The sequence below is a fragment of the Strigops habroptila genome, chromosome 4, assembly GCF_004027225.2.
Source record: "Strigops habroptila isolate Jane chromosome 4, bStrHab1.2.pri, whole genome shotgun sequence".
In the NCBI taxonomy this organism is placed as follows: Eukaryota; Metazoa; Chordata; class Aves; order Psittaciformes; family Psittacidae; genus Strigops; species Strigops habroptila.
In genome coordinates, this window is record NC_046358.1 from 50,688,042 (window position 1) to 50,713,586 (window position 25,545).

Below are 25,545 nucleotides of genomic sequence, written 5' to 3' on the forward strand. Positions count from 1 at the left end.
TTTAGTGGGACTCAGCCAAGGCAAGACAGAGTTTCAAGGAGCCCCCACCCTCTCCTCTGGGCTCAGCCTACTTTCCTTCCCAGGAGTGAAGCATACCAGCATTACCCTGCTCTGCCCTCCAGGGAAAACTCACCTGTAAGCGTCGTCTGATGACATACCCATGGTCTTCATGATGTAGGCGATGGCAATGGTGGCTGACCGGGAGATCCCGGCCAAGCAGTGCACAATCACCTGGCAGCTGGACACCTTGGCTTTGTCTGGAGCATGGCAGAGGAAACAGAAAAAAGCATTGATGTGATCAGAGATGGTGAGAAAAGTGACTCTAGCCTCCCTCCCCAACCCTCAATCCCTTTGTGTGAAAGGACAAGGGTTGCTGGGAGTAAGACCATGGAGGGCAGAAGGAGAGTTCAGGTTTTGAAGGCTGAGAACCAGAAGGTCTGCAACCATTGTAACAAAAGCTCACCAATGAACTCAATGGACTTGTCCAGCCAAGGAAGCAGCTTCTCACAGTAGTTATCATTGACAGGAATGCGCATGAAGTGACTATCACAGATGAAGTCTGGCTTGGGACAGGAGTTGCTGGCGTTGAGGACGTAGCTTATCCCATTCTGTGTCATCAAGTCCTGGTGGGAAAGAAGCGATCAAACGATCGGCTGAGTGCAGCCAGCACTGACTGTGGAAGGTCTGTCTTGGCATGTACTCCCTGCCTTTTCCCATCCCAATACTTTCCCCTGTGGGCCTCCCATTGCTGATTTGACCTAGCTGATGGTAGTATTGCAGAGACTAGCTGAGAAAGTTGTGTCAATTTAGATGGCACAGATTTCAATCTCAGCAGATCTTTACTTTTGTCCAAGTAAAAGTAAGCAAGACCAAAGACACCTGGAAGGGTGTCCTAGAGGGGAAATACCAAGAACCCCAGTATAAGAGAAAGAGAAAAATCCAAGAAAGAAAATCAGTGAAAATTGTGTCTGAAAGTTTTGAAAGTATCAGCTGTGGGAGAGAAGGCATCTCATCAACAGAGTGGGGTGATTCATTGGTAGCACCCTATGTTAACCAATGTCAACCAATGTCTTTGCTCCCACACCCCTCACAAATGCATTAGGGGCTCTCATAGTTTTGGTAGGCATTCATGGTTGTTTCACCTGTACAACTGGGGGCAGGTTGCTTATAAAAAATGGAGGAATATCTGGTCTGAGCTGCTGGGTCTCAGTGCCTGGTCTACATTATTCCAGGAAGACCCAGAATTAATGGGAGGAGAAAACATGTAGATAAAAGAGTCCTTCCACACATCAGAGTGCATGGATCTGCCATGTGGGATCTCTCCTTTGCAATGTGCTGGAGAAAAGAAGCATTGCCCATCCATGGCCTCCGCACTTGACCCTGCTCTGCTGCCTCTGAATAGAGCATCTTCTGGCCACATAGTGGGGATGGCAGAAAACACAGCTTCAAAAGATGAACAAAACCCTCTGAGGAGGCAGAAAGGGAAGGAAACCATCAATTTCTCTGCCTGACATTGGCTCCTCAGGATACCACACTGGGATTTCGGCCCTGGCTCTCCAGCAGCCAATTCCTGCCCGCCCCAGCAGGCTCTGCAGAGCCCGGCCTCAGCTCAGTGGAGCCAGCCCAGCTCCCGGGCTCACATTCTTGACATTTTTCTCTTTCATTTCCTTCTACTCCCTGTATATAATTTCTCACTCCCTCCTTTCTGTCTCTAACCCCCCGCCTCAGCATCGTGGTCCCTCTCCCCCGTTGCCTGCCCTGGACGAGGACACCCGGCTGGCTCCCTCCTGCCCGCAGTAGGCAGATGCCCAGCATCATTTTAACTACAATTCCTCTTTCTTTCTTCTTGCTGTTATTTTTCCTCTAAACAAAATTCCTTCCCTGGCGAGACATCATAGCACAGCCCTTCTAGCACCTTTAAAAGGACACTGTCCCTCTTTTCTCCTCTCTCCCCACAGCAAAACTTTGCTCATTTTGGGGCCTTCTGAACAAGCCCCTGCCTATGGCCAGAGCTGCCTATCCCCACATTGCTGCAGCTGAAGACTTTGACCACCCCAAAGCTCATCAGTATGAAATGACTCATCCTGTGGCTACTCTCCCCAGTTCTGCTGGGCCCTGCCTATGCAATCCCTGCCTTCAGCCTCCTGGTAGGTTCAGGCTGACCATGCATCATCCTCCTACCAGGTAGGAGAGGAGTCCTTAATGCTTTCAGCCCTCTGCATGGCTGATTGCCCTGCCAGATGGGACAGGGCAGATGCGTTCCCTCAACAGGGCCGTACCTTGTTCAGGACATCTTTCTGTGAGCCCAAGTAGAGATGTGGCAGGATGCGTGTGGGGCCGACGTTGGCCACGGGCAAGCATGGCTGGGAGATGCTCATCGGCAGGATCGCAGCTGGCTTCCCCTCGCAGAGTCCCGGGAAGCAGGACGAGAAGGTAGCAAAGCCTCCTGTGGAGAAAATGGAGACATTGAGCTTGTAGCAGTGAGGCTGAGACCAAAAGTACCTGGCAACCCAAGGCCCGGGTTGGGGACAGAGCAGTGATAACCCTGCAATACTAAGAACAGAGCCTTGAGGAGCAAAAAGCCATCAGCCATCACTAACTTGTGCAGACATGTGATGACTGTGCCACACATATGGAGGAAGGCATGGAGATCCAGCTCAGATTTTTCCTGCTGCGGCTGGATATTAACGCACGTGAGGCATCCCTCACCCCCCTGCTCTTCGCCCACTTCAGACAAATGACAAGAAGAGAAAGTCTTTTCTTGGCTGCCGACTACTCTCAGGACAACCGGAGTTGCCAGGGCAGGATGACAACAAGCAAGCCCACTGAGGTGCAAAGCTCCCCGGGTTGGGAGGTCAGCCCAAGCCTTGCCACAACGGCTACATTTACACACTGTGGTTTCTGAGAGATGCCCTGTCTGCCCAGCCCTGCCAAGCCCATGACTTCCACCACATCAGACTGGACCAGCACATCAGAATCTGCAGGCCATTGCCTTTTTTCACGCTCTGACCTTACTGAATGTGACAGCAAGCAGCGCCTGATTTACTGCACCAAGCTGCTGGGCAGTCATACCCAGCTTGAGTATCTCAAAGCCCAATACTGAGAGAAAACCCCCAGCTGGGGCTGTGGTAGGTGGCATCTGATAGCCAGAACTATTGTCCTGATGTCTGGCACGGTCAAAAGCACAGTCTAAATGTGGATGAGTCTGCCTGAAAGCCAGTCCCCAGCTCAACTGAAAAGAGCACTGACTTGAGCAGGGTATCAAGTGTTGTGCTGCCTGCAACTGTGGTCAGCTTGTGGAGGCGGAAAGCCCGCAGTGCTGTTGCATGTCCTATGCGGTTGCATTAAGGCCACCAGCGATCCTGATTTGCTCTCACTCACTAATCTCAACCTCCAGGTCTGGCTAGTGGTGGCCCAACCTCACTCCCAGCTGAAGAGATGTGGGTGGCAGCTTGGTGCAATGGAGAGGACCTTGGGGTGTACCAGCCCAGTCTCCTGTAGGTTTTCCCACTCACGCGAATGAGCAGATGCAGCTTGACATCACCCAAAAGGCAGAGAAGACTTTGGGTCTTGACTGCCTTTGACTGTCAGAGGGACCAGGATGCCCCTCTAAGATCCTTCTGAAAGTCCAAGTCTCTGGACTCAGCACCATGGGAATCCCTGGCCCATCTCTATAGCTAACAAGACCTTTTAATGAGCTTTTGGTAACGACCTTTCCATTCAGTCTCTCTCCCCTTTGGAAGCAGGGCAGCCTTGGCACGTTCTCAAGTTACCTTCTCCATCACCTTGCCAGCATTTCTGCTGATCCTCCTTCATGGAGGAGCACCTTCATGGCTACTGGTGTGGCATGACTGGTGCTGCAGACAACTCACTCCACATGTCTGGGAGGTGGAGGTGATGGATAAGCCAGAGCAGCGCACAAAATTGTGCTTACACCACCTGGAAACATCCAAGGTCCATCTCATCAGCTCCTGGTGTCAGCTCCTCCTGGCCCAGGAGGAAGGTGTCCTTCAACCAGCCTCTTTCCTCCCCTCTCCTCTGTTTTCCTGGCTGGCAGCTAAAACAGGTTTCAGCTTCCAAACCTGCCCAAGCCAGGAGGGGTAGAGTTAAAGCACCTTATCTCCTCCAGCACTTCCTTTTCTCTGGCTCCCTCTGAAATGACATCACCTCTCAACTGGGACATTAAATCAGAGCGAAAGCAGGAGGCCCAGCGCAGGTGCAGCGCAGCTCCAGTTACTGCTCATCCCTGCGCTGTGTCCCCATTGCCAGGGAGCGTAAATCACCGGCCACAGCCCTGCGTGGACACGTGCGACCTCCCTGCTTCGCTCCACACTTGGACACATGCTGCTGGTGCCTGGGGGATGCTCAAGCAGAGGTTCCTTCAGCTTCCTCCAGGGAAGCCTGCAGCACACGGGGTCCAGCGCAGCACAGATTTAACCCCTGGACTCATGCAAAACAACATGGGATTTTTTCTGAAGGAATACAGTCCATTTTTGGGGAGCAGGGTGCATGTGAGCACAGCTCCAGGGATCGGTGCCTGCTCCCGTCCCCCAACCTCTTGTGCTCGCTGTACCATTCAAGAGCTGCCCGGGGCTGTGTACCGCTTTATATCACTCTTTAAAAGCCGGGAGCGTGGGATGATCTCATAGCTAAAGCAGGTCAGGGCACGCCACTATCTCCCCCTTGCCTGCCTCCGCCGGCACTCGCCCGACAGCAGATCCTCTCCCAGCCCTGCCAGGGGAAATCCAGGCAGTGGCAGAGGGGGCTACAAAGCGTGTGGGGATATTTGCAGAGAGTGGCATCAGCATCGTCTGCTGCAGTGCTTGTCCCGGCATGCTGCCAGCAACCAGAGGATGCCAGCACCTGAAATGATGCACATTGCTCGCCCTGCTTGTCCCAGGCAAAGCCTCGACCCTGTGTCTGGGAGCCCAGGCATGCTCCCATCCTGCCTGTCCTCATTTCCCCCATGCTTGCAGCTGCTGAGGGCAGCCTGGGCTTGGGGGAAACCCTAGAGATGGGTACCCAACACCATCCCAGCCTCGAAGCAACGCCCACCCCACCCCATGCCGGCTGCTCTAGCATGCCTTTCATTTTTAGAAAGAAAAGCAGCTCTTCAAAACAATCCCAAAGGCAGCAAATGTCCCTGGATGGGCTCCAACTGATAGCTGGGCTTTCCCTCCTCTATGCCCCAGGCCATGGATCCCAGCTTTTGTTGGGAGAGAGCAGCAGAGTCCGACAGGGTGAGGAGCCAGTGCAGTATGGGTCTTCCTCATCTTTCCTCTTTTATTCATAGTGCTGGTGCCAGGAGCACCATTTCTCTTGACATGTGGGGAAATTAAGCCCAGGAAGGGTTTGTATCTGATGTTGATAGGTGCTTGGGGCTCACTGGTTTCTTCTTGATGATTCTGTCAAGCCTGGCAAGAGCTGGTCCTATGCAGCACGGCCCAGTGTACTGCTCATGGCTCCAGCACTCCTGAGGGCTCTCAAAGCCATTCCCTCGGAAAACCCAGTGTCTTCCAGCCTCCTGCAATTACCTGAGGCAGAGGTGGGTCCCAAGAGAGGGGGAATGTTTGGGCATGGGGAACCAGGCCAGAAGTGGGGGCATCTTCACTGCTCCTGCTGAAGATGGAGGAAGGAAGAGCCAAGAACCAGCATCACGCAGGTCTCTGGGAGGACTGGGGAACGAAAATCATCCCTCAGCTTTGGGGGGTTCATTCATCAGTGCCCCCAGAGACATAAAAACAGTGGTGTCCAGCTCAAGGTGGGGCTAAAGGCAAACACAGCTTTCAGGAGGGAGGGGAGAGCTGTCACCCCCCCAGAGGAAACCAAGGCACAGGATGTTGCAACTTAGTGCCTGAAGAGTGCAAGAACTGAAACTTCGAAGAACAGAGGTGTGGGACCCCTCTGCTGCCTTTGCTGTCACCTTCAGGTGGTCTCTGGGAACATCCAGCTCCTGGCTGGGACACTGACAACATCTAGGCATCACCCATCACGTGCAAGCTGCCCTGTTCCCTTCTCTGCCAAGGAAGGGCAGCAGTGGTGGCACAGGGAGGGTGACGCAGAAGGTCCTGGCTAGGGACAGGGATGTGGTGTGGCATCATTTTCCTCCTGGTGTTAAGCCCAGCTTTGGGGATTTACAATCCATTGAGCTGCACAGGATGTTAGAGCAGATGCTGCTGGGGACGAAAAGGAGGTGTAAGGCACATTAAGCAGGGCTATCACAGTTACCTGCTGCTCTCTGCATCCCTCCCTGCACCACGGCCATCTTCCGAGGCTAGAGGCATAAAGTGGAAACAGGGAAATGATGGGGCTTGAAACCCCTCTCATGTCTCGTTTTGACAGCTGCAGACTGCCCACTCATCTCCAGCCCCATGGACTCACCTCCTTCAGAGTCCCTTAAACAACCCAACAGCTCTTGCCTCTATCCTGCGCCCCGACAATCGCAAAAAGCTGCAAAAGGGCTGCCCAAGGCACCCGGTTCACCCTAAACTCCCTCTTTAGGAGAGCCATTTGCCCTTTGAACACCACCAGCCCCATCGGTCTCCTAAATTCCGCCCCACTGCAAACACACTGAGCACCTGGGACATGTCCCATTTGCCAGCTTCTTATGTGCAACGTGGAGCAAATCCAACCAAAAGCCCCCCAGCAGGAAACAGGGAAGAAAAGGTGACATGTCACCTCACTATGCCATCAGTCTGTGGCAATGAGGAGGAGAAGAACAAGCACAGCTGGAGCTGCAAACCCTCCCTGGGCCAGCAGCCACCACACCCCACCTTCTCACCTGCAGCTCTCACACCAGGACCTGGCAGAGCTGGCAGCTGGGGGGTATTAAAGAAGCAGTTTATAGCCCACCCTCATTGCTCCCATAAATGAGTGTTAAAGAGCAGCAGCTGGAGCTGCTCAGGGACCAGTTCCCCGTGCAGGTGCTGGAGGTTTTGGTGCAGCCCGTGGCCCCGCTGGTGGGTTTTGTGCCTGTGTTGACACTGGAGACCCTCTGCCTCACTAAAGCTCCTGGTGGCCCAGGGGCTGGGCTCTGCCCAGCTCTCATTAAAATGCCTGTGGTGGCTGAGAGCGGCTGCCAGGGCGGCACGTGGCGAGGGGCAGTGGGGCATGCAAGCAAGCACGCGCCTCAGCTGCCGCAGGAGCAGCCGCCATGCCAGCACGGCTCCCCACCGCTCTGCCGGTGAGGATGGTGCCTGGGTGCCGCCTCCTCAGCACCCCAGCCCCATGGGGACACATCTGTCTCCAAGCTTTAAACCACCTTGCTGAATTGAGGCACAGCAGGAGATGATAAAAGCGGCGGGGGGGCCTGCAAAACCACAGCCCTCGCCTGCAGTATGCTCAGCCTTGGCAAGGCACCGAGCCCGAGCATTCAGCCAAGCATCTCTGCGGCAAGTTGAATTGGAGGAAGGCAAGTGGAGGGGCCAGGCACGCCACACGTCAACCCCCGGAGCCGCTGGGAAAACCCCTCTTCGGGAAACGCCTTCTCCCTGGCTCTCGTGCTGGGTGGGAGCTAAGCCGGGCGGGGTGATGCAACACTACTCACTGCACCCCGGGAAGCTCCGGGCCTTTGTCAGCACTTCCCGCTGCCTGGGACGTTTCGGAGTTTTCCCCCGCCTCCATCCTCGCCGTTCCCCTTTCGGCGCTGCAGCCTCTTTTGCTTTTCCTCGGTCCCGCCTGCGATGCCCTCCCACCCGGCTAGGTGAAACACCGGTGCTCCCCAGCCTGGCCAACTCGCCCTCTCCTGGCTGATGCTCTTTTACTTCCACCCATCTCAGCTCATCGGAGAGATGGCCAGTGCTCCCCGAGTCCCTGTCCCCCCCACTTCCCTGCCCAGCCCCTGTGCTCTCCCCCAGCCCGGGTTTCACCCCCCCTTCAGTCGGTACCAAATTTCATCACCTCACTGCTGACTCCGTGGGGTTTTTTTTATTTCCTTTCCCAAGCAATGGGGATGAGAAAGCCGATTAATCAGCCCTATTATGGATTCATGTGAATTCCCCGTTTCCCCAGTGGTCACCACAAACAGCCTCTGCCCATCTGCTGCTACATCACCCTGCTGCCTCCCAACCTGCACCAGCCCGCCCAGCCTCGCAGGCCGGTCCCAGACCCCACTCCCAAACGAGCGGAAAATGCCCTTTAAAAAAAAAAAAAAAAAAAAAAGGAGAAGCGGCAGAAAGGAAACCCTCCACCCACAGAGCCACGGACACGCTCCCCGAGCTGCTGGGCTTGATTTTCCTCTGGTGACTGTGCCTGCTTTGGACCAGCCTGACTCGTTCTAAGTAAAGAAAAATGTGTCATTTCCAGGAGTGACTTATTACTAATGACACCATCACTGGGTTATGTGCTTCATGCCACAAAAACCTGTCAAGCACTTTTAGCAGGCTCCCATTTTAAGTGATGATGGAGGGGAAGTTTCTTGATTCAACCTTTTGGTAATCTAGGTCATTCCAGGCTCGGCATATTTTTAAACTGCTCCAATTAATATCCCCTTCCTCCGCTTGCCCTTCACCCTGACACTGGCGAGTGGAAACACTGCAAACCCCTTTTCTTAAAGAAATCCCCCGAAGATGGGCAGGCAGCAATCGCGCTAGTGAAGCGAAATGGCTCCGTCGGGCAGCTGCCTAGCGCAGGCAGCAGCGCAGCGCTCTCCCAGCCCATTGCTCCTGGCATCCCGTCCTCGTCGTTCCCCCCGCCCGGGGCGCGGACGCCGTGACCCCTCCAAACCGGCGCCCGCGGGAGCGGGGATGCTGGCGGCAGAGCCTGTCCCGGCTCCCGCAGCCTTCCTCCTCCCCTTCTCCTCCTCCTCTGCTCCGTCCGCGCCCTCGCCAGGCTTGCCTGGATGGAGAAAGGTTCAGGGACCCCGGAGCGGTGTCCCCCCCCAACCAGGCAGCCCCACCAGGCCCCGCACCAGGTGGGGAAGCTGCCTAACGCCGTGCTGCAGATGCCCCTGCCGCTGCAGGCAGCCTCTCACCTGCCTGAAGGAGCTGCCCCCTCCGTGCAGCTCCTTTCCTGCTGCTGCCTGCAGGACCGGGCTAGCTGCCTCCGCAAGCGCTCCCGCACACTGCCGTGGCTGGGAGCTGGGGATCGCTCCCGCTCCGCCCGCCTCCATCTCCCCGCTCGCCTCCATCTCCCCGCTCGCCAGCTGCCTGCGCTCTTTGTATCGCCAGCCATCGCGCTCCGCTCCCCGCCGGCCGCAGCGATCTCCGTCCTCGGGCAAACCAGGGATCAGGCAGAGCCGCCCCCTCTTCCCCCTCCGTCCCCATCGGAAGGAAAGGAGCCGGCCCGGCTGACAAACCTCTCATGTCCCTGCTCTCCTTCATCCTCCGCACCCTTATTTTCAGCTTCATCTGCCCCTCGCGCATGTCTGTCCAGAACTGGTCCTCGGAGGGAGCGATCATTACATCCACGGGCATCCAGGCAGCTGGGCTGCGGCGGCACCTCTTGCCTCAGCAAAACAACAGCTGGCGGGCAAACAAAATGCTAAAGACCCCAAAAAATGCCCCCTGCGGCACAGCACCGCCAGCCCTCCGGCTCCAGCCTTCAGGCTGAGCAAATAAAACGCATTAAAAGAATAAAAATAATAAACCCGAGCGGGGTGGGGTGCCCGGCGCACCCCCCTTTCCCCAGCCGCCCTTCTCCTCGTCTCTCGCTCCCTGCGTGCGCGGCTCCCGCTCCAACCGGAATGAGCTCAGCCCGTGAGCAACAGCCCCGCTGAGCCATCCATCCCTCCGCCGCCGCGCTCGCAGCGCGCCCGTAGCGCGCTCATAGCTAACGGGTCAGGCATGCGGCCGCATTCCTTACTCAGCACACAGACACGCAGGAGAACGCCGGGCCTGACATATGCTTCGCTCCCTGCTTAAAGGCGCAACCACGATTTTCTCGCCCGCCCAAAACCCCCCTCAACCCCCCCGGAGAGAGCAGCCGCGGCAGGAGATGGATGGCTGCACCACGCCGGATTTGGCCCCACGGAGTTAATCTGGGGACAGGGCCTTGGAGGAAGGAAGTTAATGCCCACACCTCATTTTAGCACCAGCCAAAGTGATGAGTGATCAAACCCCTGCAACAAAGGGGGGATGTGGCACTGCTCCCCATCCCTGCCCCTTGTCTGGTACAGGCACCCCACAGGTGCTCCTGGTCGGACCAACGTGCAGCCCCTGGGGAGGGGGGGTGTTCAACTCTGGACTCCAGTGCCAGGAAGGGCAATGATGTGATCTGTTTCCCAAGGGGGAAACTGAGGCACAAATGGTTAAACAACTTCTCCAGGGTTCTCTGCTGCAGGGCAGAGCTGGGGACCAGACAGCAGGTCCTTAACCACTAGTTCATCTTTCCTCTTGATACCTCCACCGAGAGCATCACCCAGGAGGAATGCTCATCTTGGAGTGGTTTCAAACAGCTGGAGGCAAATAGGCTTCAACAGCTGGTGGGGAAAGGTGCTGGCACTGGGCTGCTCACACCTGCACGGCCATGTCAGATGGAATTATCTGCCCGGTCCCAGCAGAGCAGGATCAGAGTCTGGAGGAGATGTACCCTCCGTCAAAGCCTTCTCACGAGCAAAGGTCCAGCAAGAGGGGTTATGTGGTAATGGGCTCTCCCAGTCCTGCTGCGGTCTATCCATCAATGGTGGCTTCTGAAGCAGGTGGGAGCTCATGGGTTTGACATTTGTCCTGGGGGAGAGAACTACTTGTCCCCCCCTTCCCACTCGTGGGACTCCTTAATATGTCTTCACACAGCTCCTTACGAGTTTATTGGTCTGAGCCCAGGCCTCCAGAAAAATCATTCAGGATTATAGTACGCGGAGGAGCAAGGGGGGGGCATGTATTGTGCCTTTGAAAATCTGAAGCTTTATGGGCTGAAAAACCCCAGGCTGAGCCATATGTGAGTGACTTCAGTGTTTTTCCTTTGAATGACATCACATGAGATGAGGTCATTGGCATTAACTAAGTGCTCTCCCCTCCCCCCCCACCCGAGTGGAGCCAGCCTCCTAACGAGCCTTGTTGTTGTAACAAATATGGTTTGATTATTATCAGATGTGGGTCAGAGGTTGGATAAAATTCAAAGCGTGCTCCAAGTAGGCTGGAAGACAGAGGAGCAGCCTTCCCTCAAGAGCCATGCTCGGGAAGTGGCTCCCACGGCAGCTTCTTAAGGGGTCTGTGGTCCCCCACATCTGCAACCTCTGTCCCTACAAGGAAGGGCGATGCTGGTGGCCAGTGCCAACAGCTCCTGGCAATGGAGATGCCTCCATCTCCTGCTCCTGTACCAGCGGTGCTCTACCAGTGCTGGAGGGCGATTCGGCTGCAACCCACTCTGTTGGCTGCAGCTGGGGCTCCACTGGGTTGGAAACCAGTGCTGGGTCGTGCAAGGGCAGTAGCTGGCCAGCTGCTCTGTGCCAGCCAACGGGGATGCTGCAGGAAGCACACAGTGAATGAGGGGGTGTAATCATCAATCCGCCCCGACCCAGAAGTGCACGAGCACGCATTTGCCTTCCCTCCCTACCCTATGTTGCCTGACTCTCTCAGGCTTGCAAAAGCCCTCAACACAAGTTATTTTGGTACGGGCAGGTTCCTTCAGGATGTGTTTGGACTGAGTTTTCAGTTCAGGGCTACTGGGAACCCCAGCTAGCGAGCTGGGAACAACACCACCAAGCAGTCCCTGATGCAGGAGGCTCACACCATGGTGTTCCACATCCCTCTCACCCTCAGCAAAAGACAAGTGAGCACATGTAGTCAGCAATCCCCTTCCTCCACTCATGTGAGGTCCAGGCACATGGAGATGCTGCCTGCAGGCATCATTTTCCAGGCAGCATCCTCCCTGCTCTCTCCACATCTTCTTCACCCTTTTGCCAGGACCAGGGTAGGGGTTGGGAGCTGGTGTTGGGGTGAGCTGGCAAGTAAAGAGATGAAAGGCAATGTCCATAGTGCCGAAATACATCCCACACATCAGCTGCTGCCCCTTGGCCCTTTTCCCCAGGTGCTCCTCCTGGCCAGACTGTCTCCCATCCTGCCTCCAGTCCCTATTTAGGAGACAGAGGTGCATAACCTGGGGAGAGATCCCAGCCTTGCTGGCCCCGCTTTGCCCTCATTACCACAGCGCTCACTGGAAAAAAATCTGCTGCAATGGGTCAGAGTGTCTCATGCAACCCACCTGCAAGAGCAGGAGCACAACAAGCCCCTCTTCAGCATCTACGTACATACATCCTGACGGCACCTATAGCCTGGCACGAGCCCAGCTGGGCAGTGGTCTGCAGTTCCTCTCTCCACCCAGTGCCAGGACCTTGCAGTAATTGCCAGCGCTGACCTTTCGCAAGTGTGCAGCGTAGGCCCAGGGAAAGGGGGAGGCAGATGAGGGGAGGCAGGTTTCTCAAAAGGAAGGAAACCATAACTGGGCAGCGGCTCCTGCCCGTTGGGATCTCTTACTAGGGAAGTTGCCTTCCTCCCATCGACTTTCCAGAAATGAGAAACAAAATTATATGTCGGTTTTGTAAGCCTTGGCAACCAGAGGGCTGCTCTTCCCCAAGCCCCTTCCTTCTTCTCTGTCCCTCCCTGCCTTTCCCCTTTTACTCGCCTTTTCTGGGTCCGATGGTTAAAAACGCCACCAGAGGGGGAGGGGAAGCTCCTTGAGGTAATTATAGAATTGGGAAAACAAGTTGTCTGACGACAGTGTTGCTAAACAGGGAGGTTTAGAGCATAGGTCTGGAATACAATCAGCTCGCACATACGTGACCTGGCTTAACCCCTGCCAGGGATGCAACCGCTGGTCCCGCTGGGGCCAAAACCCTCCCAGGCATCTCCTGGTCGTGGCAGAGGGTGGGAAGAGGGCACCTTACTCTGACACTATGCCTCACACTGCGGAGACCGGGAGCACTCCCTAGGGCCACCGCTGTGCTGGGTGGCCAGGGTTGGATGCCAGCATGCACTGGATGGAGGCTGGAGGGTGAGAAAACACAGCCCTGCCCTGGCCAAAGTGGTCCCAGATGGCTTTGCTGCACGAAAGAAAGCAACCCCTCCAGTGCCACAGACCCAGGGATGCTTTGTGTGAGTGGGAGGGAGGTTTGGAGAGTTACCTAAACCTCCAGGACTGTGAAAATCACAAATCTTGGCATTACCATTTGATTTTTAAAGAAGTGCCTTTCTCAATAGGCTGGCCATAGGGCCCTACCTCCAGCCCTCTGGACAGTCAAAAGGAAAGCATCACCACAGGTAACCCCCCTGCGCCCCACAACCTGCAGCCTGAGAAAAACCAGGCATAACCCTCTCCACAGCACTTCTTACCCTTTTTCCCTTCCCCAGCATCACGCGGGCAGTTAGTAAATGAAGAACAACCAGGATCCCCATTCACGTTATTTGCACAGCTTGTTCTTCAAAACTCCCAAATCTGGGAGAAGCAAGAAATTGAGAATCCCACGTGAACACTCTGTCCCACGTCATCCCACCCCTGTGCCTTCCTTATTCATACCCCCACTTCTACAAGCAGAGGATATGTTTGTTTCAGTTCATCATAGTACACTATGGGATGGAGATGTCCACGGGTGGGCAGGGGTGTTTGTTGTAGGTTCAGAGGCAGTAATTAGACTTCAGAGAAAAACTTGTGGGTACATCTGATGGATTCATGCCAGTAAGTCCTCCACAAGTGGTCTTCAACCTTGCAGTGTGAGGGTACCTGAAATAGCCCTAATGCTTGACTTACGCGTGCATATTCAGGCCTGTGCATCAAGCAGAGGGTCTGCTGGAGTCAGAGGACAAAGTCCTCCAGCTAGTGCATCCTACACATTTTATGTCCCCAGGAAACACACTCACATATGGAAGTTGTCAGATGAAATCATGATGCTGTCCAGAAGCGGGTGATGAGGAAGGTGATCATCACAAAACCAACTGCAGTGGGGTCCTACTTCCCCACTCCCATCAGCCAGCTTCTGACTGATGACCAAAGTGTGGGTGTTCAGGGTATTTTCTTTCTTAGGTGTAGGATTATCTTTTTCTTACATCAAGTTTGTAAAGATTCCTTGATCCTGGTTCTGAGTCCTGCTAAGCTTTTAGCGTCAGCATCAGCCAGGACAAGCTTTGCAGATTCATTTGTATTTTTGCTGCCTTTCAGATGCGCACGCAGTCTCCAGCCCCTGGGATTCTGACTAAAAGCAAGCCCCCTCTGCTCTGCTCTGTCCTGCCGGTGTTCTGCTTCTGCACCTGCCTAGCTTGGCTTTTTTCATATATCTTCTCTTTTCCTCTAAACCAGCCCCAGCCCAACATGTTTCAAGCAGAGCAGGCAGCAAGGGAGACGTGATGCTGGCATGTGGCTTCTCACTGACATGACATACAAAAACATTGCTGTATTTTCAACCAAGGATGAGCAAAGTCACATTCATCTGCCCTAATGATTAACCTCTTTTTAGGACTGTTTCCATGTAGAGGAAGCAAAAAAAAAAAAAAGTGCTTTTTCTTTTATTTTTTAATCAAAATCATCTGTCACTGAGTCCTCATTTCTAAAACAATTCCAGCCAGCCCTGAACCCACTCATGCCTGGGCAGCCCAAGTGTCACCTCCTGTGATGGAAATCCCCTTTCCTTTTTCACTACTTTATTTTATCCGCTCTCAAGTCACCTGCCATTAGTACATTCCCTTGAAATCCCCCCAGTCTCAGTCCGCTCTGGGTCACCGCTGCTGTACAATTAGAGCTCTCCCTGGCTATGCTGGCTGGCCATGGCACCGCTGGGCTGGAGAGGACCTGGGTGATGGCCAGCGCTGCTGAGGAGGATGGCGAGTGGAGGGCTGGGAGGGATTTCTCGCTGATGATATTGTTACATTCTTTCCGAATCCTGGGAGTAAATAGACGCTCCAAATTTAGAAAGAACAGGACTGGAAAATTTAAACATTCCTTGAAGAATTGGTCCGGGGTGGGGGGGGAACTGAAGATGATCTCACACACGCTCCCGAGCCAGATGAAAAGCTTATGACTCGAGTTCAGAAAGCAAGTGAGGGGCCTGTTTCAGGTCAGAGAATGATATTGCAATGATAAAGCTCCCCTGGCGCATGAAACCACAATGTAAAGAGCCTTTGCTGTGCAAGGGGGGGTCCAGGCTGCTGGTCGCACTGCCACTCCTCTGTCCTCTCCAGCTAGCATATGGCTTTGAGGATAGGAGAGGGGAGCCCAGCGCTCAGCCCAAGGACAGGATGGAGGATGGATGCCTGAGCATCATCTGGACAAGCATCCCAAGCCCTCAGCTGTCACTTTTAGCCTTTGAATGGAAGTAAAGGAGGATCTCCCCACCCTCCACTACAGCTGGACAAATGGAGAGGAGCTAGTGAAGCTCAGCACCACGCTATGGCTCTGGCCGGGCTCCAATACAAGAGCTGGCATGCGGGAGCCATCAGGGAGTGATGGAGCCAGACTGCTGCTGTTGCTGCTGCTTCATAAACAGATAATGGCTGTTAATAAAACCCAAGTGGGAGTTTGCAAAGGGGAAGAAGGGGGTAAAAAAGCAAAGTGAAAAAAAAAAAAGGAAATAAAAGGAAAAAAGAAAGGCAAAAAATAGCAGAAAAAAAAAAGGCAAAAAAGCAAGGGTTTGTGCTGAAGTAAACAAAGGTTAAAGAACAGTCAGGCTCCTGCAGGAATAGCAGAGCTGGGTTGGGAGGGAGGGGGCATTACGTAATGCAGGAAAAATGTTGGCTCCATTCAGTTTTCCACCACTTCATGTGATGTCAGGAAAACCATATAAATCAACAGTCTTTCTGCTCCCACGGATGGAGGGCAGCAAGCAGCACTATTTATACTTACACAATTAAAAAAAAAAAAAGGGAAAAAAGAAGAGAAGCCGATGATTTCCAAGACTGGGAATAATTGACTCAGGTTCCTCCTTCCCAGCCTGCTGGAATCGCTGCTTCTGAGTTAACCCTTGAGGAGTCCCTGCTGCTGCTCCTGCCACCCCCGGCTCCCCTGTCCTCACCCACCAGCCTCCATCAGCTGGTCTCAAGGATGATGGGCTGGAGTTGAGCAGGAATGGCCAAGCATGGAATTTGCGCAAGATGGGAACACTGAGGAATGGATGCATGTCACTTTGCCTGGGTTGAGAAGAGCTGGGGAGCATGGAGGGGCTGCATAGGACTGCCACACCAGGTTGGGGACCCTAAGGAGGGGGTTCCCTGAGATGCTGGCATCTATTTAGGGGCAGGCTGAGATTTCAGGATAGAACCCCGAAATTTCAGCAGCCCTTGCCAGGCCGACTCCCCACTGGGGTCACAAGCCACCTCCAGGGAGGACCTAGGCACTTCTTCTGGGACACAGGACGGGTTGGGTCAGGACAAGGTGCCTGAGCCTGTTGTGGGTAGACTGAGGGGTTAAACCCCACCAGGGAGAGGGGTCAGAATCAGGCCCAGCCCGAAAATCCTGCCCCAGACCTCTGGAGCGCTGCGGAGCTGCCTCTGAAACAACACATCTGCTGCCCACACCGCAGGCAGGAGGAAGCTGCGCCTGTCGGCGAGCATGCCCAGCCTCCCCCGGGCACTCTGCAGCCACTTCCAGTCACCATTTCCATGTACAGCGCCGTCGCCATGACCCAGTGTTCTACATTTCGGTTCCCGGTTTTTCCAGCCGCTCACCGGTGGCCCATGTTCCACAGCAGGCTGTGGCCCTGCAGCACTTTTACTTAGGGAGGTTTAAGCTTTGCTCGGCACCCAGCACAGCCGCAATCCTGCTTGGGTGTCTGGGCTTCCGCAGCCCAGAGGGATGGAAATGGCTGCCCTGAAGATGGAGTATGCATGTGCCCAAGCAAGGTGCAGGTTTGCTCATGGAGGCTCGATGGTGGTGATGCTGATGGCGAGGCGGGTGGCACACTGCTGGTGCTCACCCGGCATGCGGCATGCCATGCATGCTGCTAGGGTGCAGCGGTACTGTGGGTGTCCCCCAAGCCTCCCCTCACTTTCCCAGGGAGGAGAAAGCTCCAGGCTTTCAGGATAACCTCACCCAGCTCCGTCCCTGCCTCAGGAGGACTCAGGGATGGGCGTTTGCAACCAGCCCACAGTGCTGCCCCTTGCCCAGCCCTGGGAAAGTGGCGGCAGGTTGGGGGGTGCTGGGGTCATGCCACAAAGGCTGTTTCCTGACCTGTCCTGGTAACTAAGCAGGTTACTTTCCAGATGTGACTGAATCCAACTTCTCCTTCTCCCGCACCATGCACCAAGCCATGCCCTTGTTTATGCCACGACAGCCTTGGAGCTACAGGCACTGCTGCTGGGCCAAGCCAGGGGTGCCATAGCAAGCTCATGGTGGCATCCTCCAGCACTGACCTCAGCAGAGCTCCTGCAACCTGGGCCATGTTAATCAGCTTTACTGTGATTTCATGCAGTCCCTGCTTGCTTTTGAAACACTTAAACTGGGAGGTTTATTCCCACTATTTCTCTACTCTGTTCTCCCCATCAGAACACAGCTGCTCTAATCCAGCAGCACTTCCCCATGCCTTGCACAGGCAAGGTTCCTTGAATGCCGCTTGCTTGTGCCACCTTCCCCATCACAACAGATCCTTCCAAGGGTCTGTCATGCTGCTGGATTCACAGGAACAGCAGCTCCCTCCACCCCTGTGATGCCCTGGGCAGATGGAGGTCAGTATCCTCCACATCAGCCCCAAAGCAGTACCCAGTGGCTACTGGATGAGTATGGGCTTGGGGAACAGAGGTGATCCTCATCTCTGCTTTTGGCAGTATCTAGGAGCTTGGCTGAGCTCAGCAGGGCCAAGGGGCAGTGCCTGCCCACCCATCCACAGGCAGAAAGCTCAGAGGTGGGCAGCCAGCCGGGAAGATGTCCCAGCCATGGGGAATTAAAGTCAGCTTTAACTCTCCCTTCAGCAGCTCTCTGCCTCTTTCTCCTCCTCTCTGCCGGGCTGGAGTGTTTCGTTCATCAGTTGCCTGCCTCCCATTTCACTCTGCAGAAGGGATGTAATTAGGGCAGCACGTGTCTCCTCCTGCCTGTGCGCTTGCGCCTGGAAAGCACCATCTCCAGCAGACCCTGACTCACCCAGTGATGACCCTCTGCTCCTGCCCCCCTTCCCCTTCCCTCTCCCAGCACATCCATGGATTTCTTCTTCAGCCTTCCCTTTAACAGCAGTGAGAGGGAGCAGAGCACTCGAACAAGGTCCAGCTCTTGGCATGTTTACCAGGGATGAAGCAGCGCAACAATGTGAGAATGAAGGGCAGCATTTGGGTGGCTGGATCTATGCATTGTGACCACCACGTAGCCTCTTCTCTCATTGCACCCTGGCAGGTGGGTGCAGTGGTGGGATGCTGTACGGTGCAAGGAATGAATGCACAGGGAGGACCCAACAATGTCAGTGTGGGTTGAGCCTCCTTGGTCTGTGTGCAGGGCTGCCCTCCACCACCACAGCCACCGGTGGTCAGGAAAGCAGGTGCAGATGGACATGTGTGGCCACAGCTCCATAACTCTGGACTAGGGGCATGAGTGCCAGGTGAAGCAGTAGCCCAGGGCTCCTACCTGTAAGGATGGAGACGCTGTGGAAGCAGCTGTCCAGCTTGCCCAGGAGGATGGAGAGGAAGCTGTCAGCAGCCAAGCCGGCCACATCCCGCGTGCTCTGGTCATAGACCACTACGTCCTGGTGCTCCTCCGCCTCCACCTGCAGGGGAACAGCGAAAACCAGGTGTCAGAGAAATAGGCTGAGTGCTGAGGATGCTCTGCCCACACTGCCATGGGAAGCAAAGCTGAATTTAGCAGTCACACAAGCAGAAGGTCACAGCTCTAGGTCATCCCTCCGAGCAGGCTTTTGCTCACCAAATGAAGGGTTCAGCCAGGCTGGGACTCTGCTTCATGGCTACAAGCAAGTCTGTCAGTACAGATGCCTGTTGGAGCAGCCCCGCTGATGGGTGATGGCAAGCACTTTTAAGCATCCTAACCTGTAACAGGGTCACTCCTCCCCATCGCCCACCCTCAGTTTGCCACTACTTAACTGCATCTCAGAAGTCACTGTGACTTCTTCCACCACCTCCTCCCCACCCAGCCTTTGCCCTCAGATACGGGTCTGCAGCCTGGCTGGTGTCACGGGGATTTGGGGATGGTTCTGCAGACAGGGGTGCTCCCAGCACAGCCCTCATGCTGTGGCTGGAGTAAATGGGGCTCTTCACACCTCAGCCTGGAGACACTGTCCAGCACAGTAACATCTGTGTAGACACTACCCCTCTGGAAGCTCAACCCAAACCTGCAGATCACCCTTGAGGACTGAAGGAGCTCCTCTTTAGCTCAGTGGATGTTCAGGGGTATGCTCTTTGTTCCTTTTGTAATGCATGGCAGGGCTTGTACACTGCAGAGATGTGCTGGGGAGAGGGAAAGGAGCTCCTGCGCTTCTCTCGTGACTTTACATGCCACAGACAGCCCCCAGCCCTGCTGCCTGATGCTGCAGAGTTTTTGGGGTAGGTGAGATGGTGGGGTACCCTGAAGGCATGCAGCTGTGTGCCGGCAGGAGTCCCCCATGCCTGTTAATGGCTGGATTGCAGCAAGAGCACTCAAGGTGCAGCCAGCCATTCCTACACCTATGTGAAGGTCCATGCATTAAAAGAAGGCAAAAATTCTTGCATAGGCATGGCTCAGCGCATCTGCTGAATGCGGATGGCATACATCTGCCTTCTGAGCGCCTGCCCTCCCAGCCGGCGGGATAAGGCACATCCATCACACTGCGGGAGGAGGAGGCAGCGGCAGGCAGGGAAGCAGGGTCTGCACACCTGAGCCGCACTCCTCCAGCTTGTGTTGGAGCTGCCCAGTGCCCACCCCCTGCCTGGCCCTCTCCAAAATCTCTTTAGGAGACCACTTGAACTAGGAACCACTCATGGGTACCTGCCTCCTTTTGCTATCTCACTGCCATGCTCTATCTTACCACCAGAGCAGATTCACTCGGGATTGCTGTCGGTATTAATGCTCCTTTCACATCCTGCTGCAGGTGCTTCCCTGCTCGCAACGTGAGTGCCATCCAAATAAAACTGCAGGGCGCTCTGATTTAGCTGAGCTCACCATGTCTCCTCGCCGCAGCAGAAGGACAGTCCCGCATTGGCAGAAATCCCTGCCGGGGCACCATGCGCAGCTCTGCACTAGGAAGGGGGAAGCTCAAAGGAGACACATGTCTCCATCCACAGCACCAGGAACTGGAGAGCAAAACTGGCCCCAGAGGTCAGCGGGAAGACGGGAGAGTTGAAAAGGCAGTGGCCGGATGAGAGGGAAGGGAAAAGGACACGTGAATTTTAAAATAAGATGATGAAAAATGACTGAAGACACCTGAGGGCAAGCCAGATGAGGATCTATCCCAGCATCTCTGCCTCCCCCATCCCTGAAGCAGGACTTTCACAGGAGACCATCCCAAGCACAGCTGGAGGGAAACACGGTAGCTGCCGAGCCAGCTCGGAGCCGTAAGCCTGCCAGTCCTTAACAGGGCCACTATCCCTTCAAGCCCCCCTAGCACACCGTTAGCATATCCCAAACCCCCAGTCCCCAAGCCCCGAAGCCCCAGGCTAACAAAAGCATCTCCCCCAAAAGCACAGTGAGGTGAGGACTGAGCAGCAGTAGGGCAGGGGCTCATCCCGGCTGCATGGTCCAGGCCAGGATGGCTGCAGGGGAGATAGCAGCTCTGGCCAAGCAGAATTATCCCACAATAGGATTTAGTGTTCCCTCCACACGGGGAGGCTTTGTTTGGGCCATTACTGCAGGGTTGCTGAGCGACGGCAGAGATGTGCGACACGGTTTACATCTTATTAAAGTTATAAGGTTTCACTCAATGTAAATGCCAAACAAGTGCTGGCCTCACACGGCCTAGCTGCAGAAAATAAATACCCCACTTGCTGGGGTTAGGATGCCTGCAAGATGGTCCTGGGGAGCCCTCGTGGAGCACACAAGGAGCCCACACTGGTGTCACGGCTCCTTGTCACAAAGGGAAATGAGAGGGAGATCTTTAATCAGGTCCCCATGGTCTCTCATTAACTTCACACGCTCCTGATATCAGGGGAAGGTTCAGCCCCATCTCTGGCCTTAAACGTTCAGAGGTTAAAAGCTAACTGGGGCAGAGGAGGAAGGTAAACCTGAATAGATTCTCAGGGCCAGATGCCTGATTCTGCCAGGTGCTGGCGCAGGGCAGAGGCAGAGCCGACAACAGAGGAGTCCTTCCGAGGACCAGCACCTCGATGGCGGGAGCCCTCCCATGGGGGATGCCCATCACACCAAGACTGCTGAAGTAACCAAACCCCCAGGAATCACCCTCCAGAAAGGGTCCCCACATTCAGACAGCAAGGGGCCGGGGTGCAGCATGTCTTCTGGCCCCAAGCAGATGTTGACCAGGGCTTGCAAGCACTTACATGCCTTTGAAAAGCTGCTAGCCCACCCCAGTGCTGGAGATGCCCCAGGGCACCTCCCCAGGGACAAACTTCCTGCCTGCCAGCATCTCAGCTGGAGGGTATGGCCAGCCTGGAGCCAACAGCTCCAACCAAACCCCAGCTAAAACCATCCATTGCCTTTGCGCCAAGCCCAGTGCTCCCTATCACTCTCCCCAGCTCTGGCTGGAGGTAACTCCCTTATGGATACGTGGTGCTGGGCACTGGGTGGTTCAACGCAGTCCTGGTCCCTGCTCCACCTTTCCCTGGCTGCCAAGCAGGAATGGTGATGCTTTTCAGGTGATCTAGGCTAAGATAAAAGCAAGCTATCCTGATTATCCCAATTACTACCAACATCTCAGCCACATATTGTTTCAAAACACAGTGAATCACCCCACTGAAATAACAGGGCTTCCATCAACACAAAGAGCAGCCAGGCACATGGCTCAAAAATAAGCCCCGGCTTCCCCTCAAGCAAAACAGCTGCTTGCAGAGCCATGCTCCTAACGCAAATACATAAATATTCCCATCGTGCAAAGAGACCCTTTTCATGCCTCAAACCACGGCTGTAGCTGCTCTGGAGATAGCTACATTTCAGGAAGCGAGAAGAGGTCGAGAGGTAGAAAGACTTTCCAGGGGGATCTTGAAGAAGTGAAAATTTCAACATCTCCCTCAAGAAATGCTAGTGAAAATCCCAAGCAGGAATTTCCCATAACCTCTGCTCCTGAAACTGTACCGAGGAGCTGAATTATTCCAGTTGTTATTGGAATTTATTATTGGGAGAGTTTATTATTGTTAGTATTGGGAGAAGGGTTCAAAACCAAAACCAGAACATTACGTTGGCACCATCTTTGTGTGGAAGGAGACTATTGCTAGTTGGGGAATGAATTGCTGCTGCAGTATTTCCCATATACTTCCCATATATTTCCCATATATCTTCCACATGGCACCATGGGAACACGGTGCACAATGGGGCTCAGGGAGTGGTAGCTTAGCTATACCCATGATCATAGGCATATTTCATTGGAAAAAGAAAGGGGTTTTTATTTTCCCCATTTCTTCTTTCCTACCAAATGGCCCTTTCCTTTCCTTGAACCAAAAAAGCCAGGAGCTGCCGTTATCCTACAGCATTGCTCCAAACCACAGCATCCAGAAGCATCGTTAATGGTACCCTTCCTTAATAGCAGTAAGGAAAACAGGGGTGTGAACACTGGGAAAAGCAATAGACAAATGCTCTCATTCCGCCTGCCTGCAAGCAGGCGGGAGCAGCGCAGAGGAGAGGCAGGTGGGGCTGTCCAGAAGCTCTCTTGGCACTGGGCAGATGAGGAGGATCAGGGCGAGGTGAAGGCTCAGGGCTGCCCTTTCCCTGCCCAGGCAGGCCCACGTCGCTGCCAGCCGCCTTTGTCTCGGCAGCCCCGGCTGGCTGGGAGCAGGAAACAGGAGGAGGGCGGGAGGCCCGTCAGGAGGAATAATGGGGCCGGACAATCGCACCACTGATGTCACCCTTCCTGCCATCTGCTCCCAACGCCAGCCGTGCCCCCCGCCCCCCCCCCCCCACTTTGCCCCACCGCCTTCCCTAGCCCCGATGCGGGGAGCCAGGGGCAGAGCAGGGATAGGGCCATTGGGTGGGTGGAGGCAGGGAAACGATACAGGGCAACAGAGGCCTAAACCAGCTTTCAGCATCTCCCTCTGAGGGTAGTATGCACCTTGAGCAGCAGACCTTATTGATTACTGGGTGCCTCAAAATACATCCACAATCCAAGTGTCTGAAATCGGAGGCATGGGGGAAAAAGAAAGAGGGAGAAGAGAGCTCATCACACCAAAATACAAGCTTGCAGGTGCATAATGAAAAGGCTTGGGCACCCGAAGCCATGGCCACCACACCTGCTTTATGGCAGATGAGGATACAGCTGTAACGCCCCTGGACCCCACTCCAGCTTCCCAGGGCAAGTGGCTTAACCTCACAGGGGTATCCTGAGGCTTAATTAATTCCCAGGCTGCATGCACTGGGAGAGCCAGCGCATGAGCGGCAGCGGGGGCAGGCTGCCTCCTGCCTGCGGATGCGCTGGGAGAGATTTCAGCCGTACCAAAAAGAACAGAAAAGGAAAAAGCCGTGAATTAAAGACGGTGGCAATGCCTCTCCTCCGCTCCCCCTAGCATCCCTGGGTATAATCACATCCAAAGCTGGTACCTGGACCATTATGCAATGATCCAGGAGCAGGGAGGAGGCGGTTGCTGCTTCTATGGGGACAGAGCAGAGACCACCAGGACAGACCAGCCGACCCCTTTGGGAGCTGCTGCTCCTTCTGCAGCTCACAAGCTGCAGGTTTGAAGGCAGACAGCATCAGCTGACGTTAACTCTTCCATGCTTTCCCCTTCCCCGCCATCTTCCTCTTCTTCCTCCCCTTGCGCATTGCCTTTGCTGCTGCTGCTGCTCCACGTGATGTGACAGTGGCCACTGCAGAGGTGACCCTCGCCGGGAGGAAGGCGTCCGCACCGCTCTCTTCCTACCTCGCAAAAACCTGATTATTCTGCTTTATTCCCCTGGGGATTTAAGAGCAGCTAAAGCCATTCAGGAATCAGTCTCTGCAATCCCCTCCAAATCGCCCAGCGCGGAGCATCACCGCAGCAGATTGGCGCGAGCCTGGCCCCCCCGCACTGCGAGTCCCCTTGATCCCGGCGGGGTGATGTCACCGGCAGCCAATGCGGGCAGCGGTGGCTCCGTGGGGTGGCGGGGGGGGGACACGCCACAGATGGCTCCAGCTGGGCCCAGCATTTGATTAATCGCCTGAATTACCCTCGCTTTGCCATAAAATCGCAAGGCGGGAGGGGGGAAACAGTAAAAGCGAGCCGGTGGGAGGGTCGCTGCGATGGCAAACCCACCTCCGGCACCCACCGGTGCAGGCCTCCGGCAGCATCTCAGTGGAGGGCAGGACCCAGGCTATGGCACCGTGGGGGCACCCTGGCCAGGGCTCCAGCCCAGCTCCGTGGCTCAGAGCCACCTCTATTATTTAACCAGGAGCGACAGAGAGAGGAGCCTGGGAGAGATAATATGCCATGACACCGGATAAGAGCTTCTGGCGTCACAGGGGAGGAGGATTACATGTCCCTGAATGGAGTTAGAGATGACAGAGGGGCGGGGAAGAGTTTTTAGCAGGGGATTAAGCTTACAGCTCCAGGAAGGCTTTGGGGAGTTGTTTGCTGGCATAGGACAACTCCAAAGGCTGATATACCTGTTAGACTTGCCTGGGGAGGACTCCTGGAGCAGGGAGCCACGTCATTAGGGTGAGGGCAATGAACAGGTCCTGAAGGACAGCCCTGTGGCTGCATGAGCTCACACTCCAACTCCCCACAGGGTGCCAGAGAGATCCCAGCAGATACTGGCATCAAGGGATGGAGGAGGATGATGTACACACCAGGCATAGCCAGTGCATACCATGTAGCCGGCCCTTAAGCCAGTCTGCTTCCCACCCCCACCCTGCCCTTTTCCACTGGAGAAGAGGGGTACAAACATCCACCAGGAAAGGTGAAGGCCAGATCGCCTACCTTCATCTTGGAGGCAGGCTGGATGAGTTCTGTGATGGAGACCTTGTCCTGTTGGAGCCTCCTCTTGACGAGCTTGGAGCAGCAGATGTTGACAGAGCTGAGGACGTGCCAGGAGTTGTACTCCACGAAGGAGCGGCTGTCAATGACCAGGGTGCCCTCTGCTCCGTTCCTCAGGAGGCTGGCCAGCTTCTTCGGGTCCATCACCTTGCGTGGGAGCCTGTCGCCAGCCATAACGGGCCCGTCCCCTCTATGGTGAGTGGGGGGCAAGGGGCGGAAGGGCAGGGCAGGGACGCCAGCACCCGTCTCCCTGAGGGGAACGAGCAAGGGGTAAGGGGTGAGCAGGGCAGCGCCCGTCCTGGTCTCCTCACACTGCTAACACCCAGGATGCCAAGTCATTGTGCTGAACCTGGAAAGAAAGGAAACAAGAAGACAACTGGTCAGCTGGGCAGGATGTGACATTCACCTTGGGCCAAGTCCTCAAGGGCTTGGCTTTCCAAAGATGCCCTCAGAAGAGCGTAAGAGAGCAATAAGCCACACTTTCTAGGTATGTTCTCAAAGCCTGAGGGCATCTGTGGCTTCAGGGCTGCCCAAGCCAGAGGTTTTCTCTTTGTATTTAATAGCCCTCAGTGGAACTGTCTTCCATGAATTTGTCTAATAG

The 25,545-nt window shown here is 55.0% G+C and overlaps 1 protein-coding gene across 4 annotated transcripts in view; it reads right to left on the reverse strand.

Annotated features, from left to right (window-relative positions):
- DUSP8 (dual specificity phosphatase 8) overlaps positions 1-25,545 on the reverse strand; it is a 46,723-nt gene that overhangs the window by 6,835 nt on the left and 14,343 nt on the right. For 3 of the 4 annotated variants that reach the window (XM_030483853.1, XM_030483856.1, XM_030483854.1), the window contains exons 2-6: positions 24,888-25,293; positions 18,472-18,610; positions 2,280-2,446; positions 464-623; positions 134-257 (exon numbers count right to left, since the gene is read on the reverse strand). In XM_030483853.1, the coding sequence (XP_030339713.1) occupies positions 134-257; positions 464-623; positions 2,280-2,446; positions 18,472-18,610; positions 24,888-25,118 (821 nt within the window). In that variant the 5' untranslated portion in view covers positions 25,119-25,293. Of the gene's footprint in view, positions 1-133; positions 258-463; positions 624-2,279; positions 2,447-9,295; positions 9,820-18,471; positions 18,611-24,887; positions 25,294-25,545 lie in introns of those variants that run through there. The other variant, XM_030483857.1, reaches the window with a different exon arrangement.